Here is a 12,100-nt window from a genome sequence, read left to right as displayed (position 1 = left end):
TTGGAACGCACGTGGTCACGGCCACGTGGTCCTATAAACCTTGTAGTTGGCCGTCTCCATTCACGTGCGTCTCCGCTGTACTTACGCGCTGGCATCGAGGAACCCGGCCTGTAGCAGTGGAACGCGGTAAATTTAAATCGCCTTGCGCAAACCTTAAGTGTGTTTACCTTGGGATGAGCGCAACAGTACAGGAACAGCATGAGAGAGGAGCGGGAAACGAAGGGGGGCATTTGCTTGGCAAATGTCTACAAAGAATATCGTCTTTTGGCGACATTTGAAACGAAACGCGGCCAAATGTTTTTTCTCCGAACCTGTTTTTGCTACAAGCACGCCGAGCTTTTTTTTTCACACTTGGATTTCGACTCTCACATGTGGTTTTGGTTCTGCTTCTCCCTTTGTGTTCCTATAAGCGCCGTAGACATTAACCCGACGACCCGCCGCGGTGGCTCAGTGGCTAAGGCGTTGCGCCTCTTAGCATGTGGTCGCGATTCGATTCCCGGCGGAGGCGGCCGCTTTTGTGATGGAGGCGAAAAGGAAAAACGCCCGTGTGTACGAGATTTCGGCGCACGTTAAAGATTCCCAAGTGGTCAGAATTTTTCCGGAGCCTTTCACTACGGCGCGCCTCATTGCCTGCGTTGCGTCGTGGGTTAAACCCCACAATCAAATCAATCAATACATTAACGGGGAGCAGAATACCGTACTTGCGCGGTTCGAACGCGCCCGTTATCGTAACGCGCGGGTGAGTTCGCGAGTGAAAATTCGAAAAAAAAAACAATTTGACACTGATGGTACTGCGCAGATGAAAAAGACGTGACACCACCTGGAAGAGGGAGATCGTATGCAGCTGTGGAAGCCAAAAATGATTGTGCTTTATAAGGTTGCTCATCGAGCCCCTGCTGGAAATAAAGTTATAGCGGGGTGCATTAAAGCTGTTTGAGATTTCAAGTATTTTGATCTTCATAATTTTAGGTGTTATGGGCTAATTTCAGAAGCACAAAAAAAACATGCAACAGCTGACCAAGGTACGCGGCATGCCATTGAGGAGTTAGTGCGGTGAAATTCATTCACATGGTGTTGACGGATTGTTTTTATTGGATTGAGTTTGATTTTGGGGGGACTTTCAGTCCGCCGCATGGCAATGTTGCTGGCCACTTTAAAGCGTATTTTGGTTTTCAGCCCAGTTATAACACGCACACAAATTTTAGGCTCCCTTTTAGCAAAAGAAGCTGCACATTAGAATCGTGAAAATACGGTAACTCTTTTTCCAGGACCCCTCCTCTTCCCTCACCTAGATTTTTTGAACGGGGTTCATATAAACGCTGGAGGGGTCAAGGTAGCTGAACCCGCCAGTCGACTCGACCTTTCCTCGTAGAGTCCATGTATCCGGGGCTATTGTCTATAGTTAAGCGCTCCGGACGTTTGGCACGTGCGGCGGCCGCGGCGGCCACTTTTCTGATGGAGGGGAAAAGCAAAAACGCCCGTGTGTACAAGATGTTGGCGCACTTTAAAGGTCCCTAGGTGACCAAAATTAATCTGGAGCCCTCCACTACGGCGCGCCTCATCGCCTGCGTTGCGTCGGCGCGTTAAACCGTACAGTAGAATGAGAGACAGCAGGGGAGTTAGAAGGGTTTCATATTCAAAATTTAACTGCGCGAAAGACGGATACAAGAAAGGACACGGATGAGCGCTCGTCCGTGTCCTTTCTTGTATCCGTCTTTCGCGCAGTTAAATTTTGAATATGAAACCGTACAGTCAGTGAGTCAGTCAGTGAGTCACTCAGTCAGTCAGTCAGTCAGTCAGTCAGTCAGTCAGTCAGTCAGTCAGTCAGTCATTAAGTTGGTCGGTCGGTCGGTCGGTCGGTCGGTCAGTCAGTCAGTCAGTCAGTCAGTCAGTCAGTCAGTCAGACTGGTAATTATCTACAGTTCGGTAAGCGAACACCTAGAATAAACAGATAACAGAATGACATTGCCTCCCCCCTGTTGAGTCGCTGCACATGATCCTTATAGGAAATCGAAACCAGCTAGCCCCCGCACATGATCTTGGTTTGTGAAATTGTAAAAGGAGCCTAGCAGGATCTACACCTATGTAAATTATCTTGGTTCTTTGTTTTAATGGTTTGTAACGTGAACGTAACTAATTAAATGTAAATAATCTGCAATTATTTTATGTTTATGGGTGTTCAGTACGCAAAAAAGCCTGCAGTTTGGAAATGGTTACGCAGTAAAATGATGCCGTGTGGCTTAGTGCTTTTCTGTGAATTGCGGTCGCGAATTTTGTATTTGCACGCTTTTTGTTGCCTTGACTAAAGTTTTAAGACATCTGTCATGTGTTCTGCGTGGGTAAAATTTGGATAAAAAAGACAGCGTAAACGTTTGCGTACGCGCGGCGCTGTTTGCTCGGTATGCAAAACTTGATAGAAAAATCAGAAAGACCAATGCAGAAACATTGACGTACGCTGGCCAGCCCAAAGCACGCCACTGATCCCTGATTGGACACAACACGATAGAAAATCATCAAACAACGAAGAAAAAAAATTCCCTCGCACTTCCCCGAGGGGGAGAGTGCGTAAGTGCGAATGCACGGTTGTTGATTGCGCGATTACGGTGGATATCGTGATCTTAATGAGTAGTCGAGAGATTACACACACGCACACAACTACAAAGAAAGATATTTCACTCGTTATTGCTGGTACCGTTGCCCGGTCCGCCATCATCGTTATCGAGATGCAGGACCAGCGACCGCTCTCGACGACGGCGCGCGCTCGACTAATACCCTCCCGCGCCACGCGGCCGCTACACGAGCGGCCTCACGCGTCGGAATGCGGAGCGCCCGCTACGAGAGCGAGAGCTCTCCCGCCCGAAGTGGAGAGGAGGCGCCCAACACCCGCAGTCACTGAGCTAGAGAGGACGAGGAGAGTAGTGCCCGCCGTTACGGCGAGGGCTACACGAGCGCCCTCACGCATCGGAATGCGGAGCGCCCGCTACGAGAGCGAGAGCTCTCCCGCCCGAAGTGGAGAGGAGGCGCCCAACACCCGCAGTCACTGAGCGGAGAGAGGAGGAGGAGAGTAGCGCGCGCCCATCTCCCCCCGTTGCTAGGGAAGACGAGGAACGCGCACAACCACAGCTGTTGCTATGCGGACGACGGTGGCGGACGATTCAGGCTCGCTTAAGAAGTGCATTCGCACTTAAAAGTACCCGCACGATAGCCTCGATAGCTAAAGCACGGCGCACGCGGTCTGCTCGGTTAGCCAACTTTGATGAAAAAATGAGCAAACAGTAAATACACGACGTAGGTACCTTTCCCATAAAAAGGTTGGTACAGTAATAGCATTATCTACTATTTTTGCAAGAAAAAAGAACTGCTCTCCTCAGAGAGAGAGAGAGAGAGAGAGAGAAAGGATCACCTTTTATTGAGCCCAATAAGGTATTGGCTAGTGCACGCAGGCACCGTGTGAGGTGGAACCCTCTGGGATGGCAAGAGCCTCATCGAAGACCTGAAGGCGAAGTATCTTAGTACGGCGCGCGGGCAGTTCCCACCAGTCATGGGCACGTTACCGAAAAAAAAGTAACAGTGTTACAGTTACAGTTACCTAACCCAAAAAAGTAACTCTGCTACAGTTACAGTTACGAATTTTCCAAAAGTAACCAGTTACAGTTGCAGTTACTGCAAAAAAGTAACGTCGTTACTTTTCTGTTACTGAAAAGATTTGGCTTATATAATAGAAACGTACGAAGGCATGCAGGTAGTAAAAATTACACGTAGTAAAGCCTACACCAGCTGTACTTAAAATGATGCACTCTCATGCCCAAACAAACAATCGTTGTGTACGCCGCATTTTTTTTATTAAGGAAGTTTTGCTATCCATCACAAGGAGCTTTATTTTTTTGTTGCTGCACTCTCGCTCTAAGAAATGTATTTGCAAACATCATTGTAGCACAGAATTAGTTGTTTTTCAAAATTGGAATCAGAGAGGCCGAACCTATACTGTACCAAGCTGGATGACAACACAGCCGAAACAATCTTTCAATGTCAACTTTATTTATTTTCGGGTACAATGCCGTCGCTTGTCCGCCCCGCGTAGTGAGAGAGTATGGGAAAAAGGGGGCTAAGGTGGCGGATCGACAGAAGGCCCTTGGAGGAATGGGGAAACGGACGTGGGAGTACATCGGTTGTCGAAGTGTTTTTGAAAGATACTCAAAAATGCGCGTCGTTAACTTTATATTTCGTGCTCGTGGTCGGAGACGGAGGCCAATTTGAGCCACTGCCGAAGCGAGGTTTGTCTGTGGGCCCTCGGAGTTGTTCTCCCGCCCCACCCCCTAGCCACCCACATCCCCGAAATGAGACAAGATATTTCCAAAGGGAATAGAAACTGAAATAAACGCTTTACTGTTTCCCCCCTCACCCGCCTTCCCCCTGTCCTCACAAAGGCGGATTTCGCCGTCTCGACCGGGAAACACTCAGCCTTCCACAGCAGTCACGTCGCCGATCCCAGGAACCCCTCCCTTCGTTTGCTTTGAGGCGTAGGCCGATCGAAGTTCGCCCAAGTATTCCTTGCACGCAACATTCAGAATCAGATGTAGCTACTGTTTTCGCTTCGGCCACAGCCCTCGAAACGAAGTCGTGAGGCTTTCCAAGAACATTTCTTCATGCAGTGGCAGTGTGGTCAGACGTCTGCCGGCCAAGATGGTGGCTGGTGTGAGGGCACTCGGGGGTCACCATCGTTGGGGCCGTAGTATGTGTGTAGGGGCTTGAAATTTATTAGTTCCTTGACCTCGCTCGAGTACTGTTGACAGCTCAATGAAGCCTCTAGACGAGGGGTCCCAAGCGCGTGGTCCCAAATACGGCCAGGCGTCTCTAAAGAGCACAATGGTCGCAAGCAACGGCGACTTGTGAATCGAACACTCTACAGTGCGCACAGGGCTGGGCGAGCGCGAGGCCGCCGAGAGACTCCCCGCGGCGTTTTATGACCCCAGAAACGGGGCTGCACGTCGCTAATGAGAAAGCGACGCTCTGACCGGAGTTTTCAGGCTTCCGCGAAAGTGACGGTTGTAGTGCGTTGTGCGTTCAGTGCGTTCAGGTTTCAGTGCGTTGTGCGGCATTTGTGGGTGTTTGTTTTCCTGTTCGCCTTTGTGTCAAACACTTTTACTGCGCCCCAGATGTGGCGAAAATGGTGCAGCCGCGCGTCGGCCTATAGGCTCTGGCGCTTCAACATGCATTCACGTGCGCTTAGACACGTGTCGCAGCGTTATTTATGTCCTGGGTGAGAGCGATGTCAGGCTGCTGAGGAAAATACGGCAGCTTAGACTTAGAAACTTCGAGCCCTTAGTAGACTGCGTGAGATACCACGCACACGTGCACGCCTAAACATTTCTAGTCCAGATGTTTTTCACCCATGCGAAGGGAGTGAGCTGGCATAGATGAAGTAGACGAAGGTGCTGCGGAACAAAGGCCGAAAAAGTGAAACGCGCAAACTGCTCATCGGTCGTTTATGAGTGTGGCTGTTGGATAACTTTTTTTACAGAAATAAAGTAACTGTAACGATATTTCTCGTTACAGTTACTCCACAAAAAAGTAACAGTGTTACAGTTACAAGTTCCTCTAATGTAAAAGTAACTAGTTACAGTTACAAGTTACTGAAAAAAGTAACTAGTTACCGGTAACGCGTTACTAGTAACTAGTTACTGCCGAAGACTGGTTCCCACTGCCGGAGGATTCAATAAGGGGGACCCGAAAATCCGGAGCTGTACGAGCCCTTTAGAACCACAGAACTACTGACGGCCATCGACGAGAGTAACAAAAAAACTAAAACCTCCCCTCGCGGTCACCCCTGTGTAGATGCGACGCATAGGGGGTTCACGTTACAGCGTTGGACAGCGGAGGAACGGCACTGGAACGATGGAGCGGAGCGGCGCAGGCAGCGCGTTTTATAGCGCGCATAACGGTGAGGGGACGCGCCGGCGCCAGTGCGTCTGCCGCGGCTATGACGCAACACAATCCAACACACTCCACTTCAATCCAATTCAATCCCAATCCAATCCAATCCAAGACAAGCCAAGCCAAGCCAATCCAATCCAAGCCAATTTATTCGCATCCAATCCAATGCCCCTCGCGAGAGAGTGTTAGCTGTTGGAGAGGAGAGGGGGTGAGTCGCGGAGAGGAGAATGGGGGAGGGGCGGGCGCCGACAACAACGACGCCGACGCCGGATGGAGGGACAAGGCGGGTGAATGAGATTCGTGGCATCTAAAAGAGCGCACCCGGCATGGACGCCTTTACCTACCGATTCCTGAACAACATGAACGACGCGGCGACGCCGAGCTCCTGGACCACGTCAACCTGGCATAGCAAAGCTCGGAACTACACATGGAATGGAAGGAAGCGGAAGTGAAATTTATCCCCAAGCCGGGCAAACTGCTGACAATCGAGATCATGCCTCCTATCTCGCTCACGTCTTCCGTGAGCAAGGTTGTGGAATGCATGGTTCTTCAAATACTCCTGGACGGGACGAACCAGATGCCGGCTACTATGTACGGATTCCACCAGCACCTGTGGACCCAAGACGTCCTCCTCCAGCTAAACAAACTGGTGTTCAAGAAGGCCACGAGACACTCGCCCCGCGGGACACTTGCGTTCGACCTCAAGGGGGCCTTCGACAAGGTGTCCCACGGAAGCGTGCTCGAAAACCTACGCAAGACAGGCTGCGGCCGCAGAACGTACGGCTACGTCGAGAACTTTCTGACCAAGCGTACGGTGACCATAAGTATAGGAGAGGAACGGTCCGACCCGATCGAGCTTGGAGACAGGGGCACTCTGCAAGGGTCGCTCTTGTCGCCGCTGCTCTTCAACCTGACCCTCGTGCCCCTGCTCAGGTTACGCCAAGAGATTGAAGGCGTGGACCGAGCGTACCCCGCCGACGATATTATGGTGTGGACGTCCCGAGCAGGTTCCGAAGCCGGGGTGAAATAAACCCTGCAGAGGGCGGCGACGACCGTCCACGAGTATGCCAAGACCTGCAGGCTGAGCTGTACCGCGCAGAAGCCGGAGCTGTTGAGGCCAGTCGGAGCAAGGTAGGCACAAGCAGGAAGCACCGCCAAACGTGATCGTCACGATCAACGGCAGGAAGATCGAGCCGACGCCGCAGGTCCGCATCTTGGGCCTGTTGCTGCGCGACGACGGCAAGGCCATCGCGGCTACACACAAGATCAAGACCGTCTCCGAACAAATCTCGAGAATGATCAGAAGAGTCACAAACAGGAACCGAGGAATCAAGGAAGAAGACATCCTGAAATTGGTGCAAGCGTTCATCGTGTCCGGCATCGCTTACTCCACCCTGAACCTCCAGCTGACGAAGGCGGACCGTGAGGCCGTGGACACGGTGGTCAGAAAGGCGACGAAGCTCTCCCTGGGAGTGCCGGTGCATTCGTTCACACAGAAACTGCTAGGCATGGGCAGGCACAACACGGTGGACGAAATGGTAGAGGCCCACCTCTCTAACCAAAGGATCAGAATAAGTCGGACCGAACACGGACGGGCCGTCCAAGTCAGACTGAACACGAAAGGGCCGTCCAGCGCAAGGTGGGACGAAGCATCGAACCGCAAACAGACACCGAGACATTACCTCCCGAGTGGAGGGACGTCGTAACCACGAAGCCCCTTCCCTGGAACATGCAGCCCGGGAAAAAGGAAGGTAGGCGGTCCGCAAGGGCCATGGCGCTGGCTCGCCAGCTCGAAGAGGACCCGGACGTCCTCTACGTGGACGCGGCGTTTTTTTCCCCAAGTATGGATCTAAGGCTACGGCTGCGGTCACCACCATAGACACCCTGGTCACCTGCGCATCGGTCCGCACGACCCAATCGATCGAAGCAGAGGAAGTTACCGTGGTCCTCGCGCTAACACATCCGAGGGCCGGCAGTAGAGTCACGGACTCTAAGAAAGCGTATGCCAGCTTCCGAAAAGGGAGGGTGCCCCCGCGGTGCATCCGATATTGTCCAAGCGAAGGCCCCCGAGGCGAGCTTTACAGCTTGTGTGGGTGCCGGCTCACTCGAAGGTGGAAGGAAACTAAGTCACCGACCATCACGCCCGAGAGTTATCCGTCCAGGCCGAGGACGAGCCGGCGTAGCTGCGCCTCGTCACGAGCTATAGAGAAATTACTAAAATGTACAGAGAGCGTAGATGCAGCTTTCCCAGGACTCACCCTTTCCTCGGAGACTAACCCGACGCTCGCCTGCCCGCCGCTTTCCGTGGCGAAAAAGCGCTCGGGCGGGGCATACGACCGCCACCGCATGGTGTTGAAACTAAGTTCCTCACTCGGAGGCGGCCTCTTTTTCCACTACCCAAGTATTCTAGTTCATTCTAGTTCAATGTACCTCAGACAAGTGGAGTCATTGCGCCTAGCAGGCTCGGCTGAGAGCATCGCTCTTCCCGTTCGAACTGTCATATTGTAAGCACGCCAAAATGCCGCGACCGCCATCATCGCTGTCGTCTGCTCGCCATGCCTTATGCAGTTTTCTCTTGGCTTTCTATCGTCTAAACAGAGGCAACTCCTCCTGCAAGCCGCTTGATCATCACGCTATGACTGTATAACGGAGGTAGATTTTTTGGGCGCCTTCCGACAATGGAACGCTAAACACAAACAACAAAATCTTTAATTAAAGACTAACTGAGCGAGTTTAATTCCCTAAAAGATTATACAACAGAGCCCATGCTCTGTCATCAGATGTATTCAGGTGCTGAATCAACAATCCTCAGAAAATACAACAAAATTATGTTGCACGGTCGCCGAGGGGCCGATAAAATGAATTACATCGGCATGATTTGTACGAAATGCCCTCTTATGCTAAAATAATTTATCCCGCTTCGGTGGACATACCAGTTGCATGCACACGAGAAATGCAACGCACCAAGAGAAAGGTAGTACGTCTATATTATTCTCAATGCGCACGGAGTGTTCGGAAGTAAGATGCACGGATAAGTGTCACGCGTCAGATAGAAAAGTCGCTGCCAAAATACGAGTAACTATGGAGTGCGAGTTCTGGGTTTCTTCGGAGACTTCGTTGCGGATTTCTTGTTAAGACGCAGTGGCGAGATTGAGCACTTCATCGCATCAACCGGGCTTATATATCGTCTGCTGTCCATCGAAGGCGAAGGTGCGGGGTCGGCGTCTGCCAGCCTCGCGTAGGTGCCGTACTCCCGCGGCAAGTATTGGAAGCAATAGGCCGCAGAATACTCCACTGAGGCGATAAGCGCAAAGGTAAGGTCTTCGTGGTTGATTCCTGTGAGCGATGGCAACAAAAATCCGACAGTGCTGCCCAAACGACCGCCTACATAAGACAAGCACACTGCGACGGCCCGTATTGGGGTAGGGAAGAGTTCGATGACGTAGACAATGTTAAAAATATCGTGGCGTTGGAAGTGGCCTCCACCATTATGAGGACGACACTGCTGACAACGTCTAACGATGATACCCAGATGCCGGCCAGCTCAGCGATGCTTCCAAGGAGACACAGGGTGCCGATGTTCAGGAAGGCTATTGTAATGAGCCTTGTCCTGTCAGTCAAGTTGCCAAATTTCAACACGAAGCAGTATGCAAGGACGTTGGCGCTAATTGAAGCCCAGTTCATCCACGGAAAATCTGTGCTCTTTCTGACTCGTAAAAGCAGCAACGAGCGGTAGGCTACAATAACGCAAAACAAAGACCAGAACATGATCGCTGCTGGACGTCGCGCAACTCTTGCCATGTCTGTGGCCCGTGCTGTCCTTACATCCATGCCAATTTCGGCCTTGAGTCTGCGTTCAACCCTTTCCAGAAGGAGAGTGACGCCGTCGCTCTTGGTACGATTCAACTCTGCTGCGGTGCGCATGAGGCGACCCGCCGCTTCGAGCCTTCGGCTGGCAATGTGCCACCGAGGAGACTCCGTTGCGAGGAGGAAAAAGACTGGGACAAGAAGCGTGGGTGCCAGAATGGCCAGCTGAAGGTAAAACCAGTGGAAGGGCCGCACCGATTTGAAGATAGCAGCCCAGGTATCGGCCATTGAGTGACCCATCAGGAGGGCTACGGACAATGAGGTCGATCATCGTGCGCACGAGGTAGTCTCTGCGAGGATGGTACCTGTCACAGCGCAAAGCGAGATGGTGCACCCCGACAGGAGGAATCTGCTCCCCAAGTACACGGGGTATGACGGGGCAAAACAACTAGCCAGGGTGGCCATTATCAAAACAGTGGCAGATGCCAGGACTACCGGCAATCGGCCGAAGGTGTCTGCGATGTAGCCCGAAAGCAGAAGGAATACTATGGAACCGGCCATGAACGCAGCGTTGCCGAGCAGCTTCAGTGAACGCCGGTTGCACACCATGTTCCACTCACTGACGATACTTGTGTTTACCCGTCCGAGGTCGTAGTCCCAAGCATCGCACTCCACGGCTTTGGTGTCATTGGGGTCTCCGGGGTTGGCGTAGATGGTGCATTGGCTGTACCGCCCATCCGGCTTGAGGGGAATGGCGATGCTTTTCCACGTGTTGGCGGAGAGATTCCAGCCAGTGGGCTGCCTGCACCAGTGGTCGATATCTGTCGAGATGAGCGGGAAGGCAATTGCGTGGGTAAGCATGACAAAATTGGCGATGGCTGTGAAGAGGACAATGCGGTTTTGGAAGTGACCGCTTCCGAAGGCCTCTTCGCAGTCAAAACCTTCGCTGGTTTCGATGTCGACCATCATGAAACCCTTCGGGGAAAGGCATGCGAACGGTTTCTTCTCGGTCAGTTGAGGCATGGTAGTTCGGGTGGCGAAAATCCAAGGACCATGGGCGCACGTTCGTTCAGGTGGGCCGCTGCTTGTCTATGCGCGTGTCTTACTTGACGATGATGATGATAATCTTCCTGTATCACCAATGACACATTCCGAACACAGAATACGTCAGTTAGCCTGGTTGTTTGACATACGTTATGAGTCGACGTTATAAGAACGCCTTACAAAAAGTTGAATGGCTGACGATAGTGATAAGTCGGAAGAGCTAAACCGAGAAAGAAAAGGACAGGTAGCGTGGGAGAAATATGTTGTTGTTGTTGTTGTTCCTTAATATTGGCGCATACCCAATCAGGGGATCGGCCAAACATCAGTCGTTAATTCGAATGAGATTGCTGCCTAGGTGGATGATTCAAAGAAAATTAGAAAAATTTGGAAGCTTTTTTTTACTTGTGTTGGAGTAATTGAGTTTGGAATTTGGTCAATATTGAAACAATAAAAGGAAATAAATAAATAAATAAATAACTAAATAAAGATAAATAAGAAGAACAAGGAGAAGAAGAAGAAGAAGAAAGGGAGAGGAGGAGGAGAATATTAATAAATGATGATGAATGATGAATAAACTTTATTGGAGACCAGGTGCTGATGTTAGGGCACCCGCCCGGTGGGAGGCTTCCTTAGTCCGGGATGCCTTGGGCTATGCTGGCCATCCGTGCCCTCTCCACCAATCGTCGCTGGTGTGGAAGGTCGGAGCTGGTCAGCAGCTCCACCCACTGCTCATAAGTAGGGTTGGGGTTAGGGGTGAGGGAAGGGGATTGCTGGCACTCCCATACAATGTGGTACTGGGTGCCTGGGAGGGGGCAGGAGTTGCATGTGGCAGGGTATTGGGTGGGATACATGGCATGTAGCAGGGTGTTATGTGGGTAGGAGTTTGTCTGTAGGCGCCGGAAGGTAGTAGCTTCATCGCGAGAGAGGTTCGGGTGGGGGAATGGGTATTTGCGACGCTCGTTCCTGTAGTGGGCGATGGGACTTAGTGGGACTTAATAAATAAATAAAAAAAACAGAAATGGATGCTTTTGGTGGGCTCAGGTGAGGAGCCAGAATAAGATGCGAATTAGGTTGTAAATCTTTTGGAATTTTCTATGAAACGCAGAAGAGCAGAACAAACACCCCGGCGGCAATATCCCGTTTCTGAAGCCCCAAATGATAAGAGAGAGAAATACGGGCAATAAATTCTTCTTCCTCGTCCGTCTCCACGTCTTATCCAGCAATGTTGTCACTAAAAATAGATTAACAGACGTACAGCACAGTAGATTGGACCACCCTTCAGCGGATATGTTTGGCAACGGCAAGACGTGCATGA

The 12,100-nt window shown here is 51.3% G+C and overlaps 1 protein-coding gene across 1 annotated transcript; it reads right to left on the bottom strand.

Annotated features, from left to right (window-relative positions):
• Positions 1-10,068: 10,068 nt before the first annotated feature.
• On the bottom strand, positions 10,069-10,764 carry LOC144159911 (organic anion transporter 3-like). The gene has a single exon (XM_077691567.1). The coding sequence runs from the start codon at positions 10,762-10,764 to the stop codon at positions 10,069-10,071; it is 696 nt and encodes a 231-aa protein (XP_077547693.1).
• Positions 10,765-12,100: the final 1,336 nt, after the last annotated feature.

This window comes from Haemaphysalis longicornis, unplaced genomic scaffold (assembly GCF_048455015.1).
Source record: "Haemaphysalis longicornis isolate Haplotype H1 unplaced genomic scaffold, Haemaphysalis longicornis Haplotype H1 scaffold_10, whole genome shotgun sequence".
NCBI classification, from domain to species: domain Eukaryota; kingdom Metazoa; phylum Arthropoda; class Arachnida; order Ixodida; family Ixodidae; genus Haemaphysalis; species Haemaphysalis longicornis.
The sequence above is the reverse complement of the archived record's forward strand: the minus strand, read 5'-3'. Positions and strand labels throughout refer to the sequence as shown.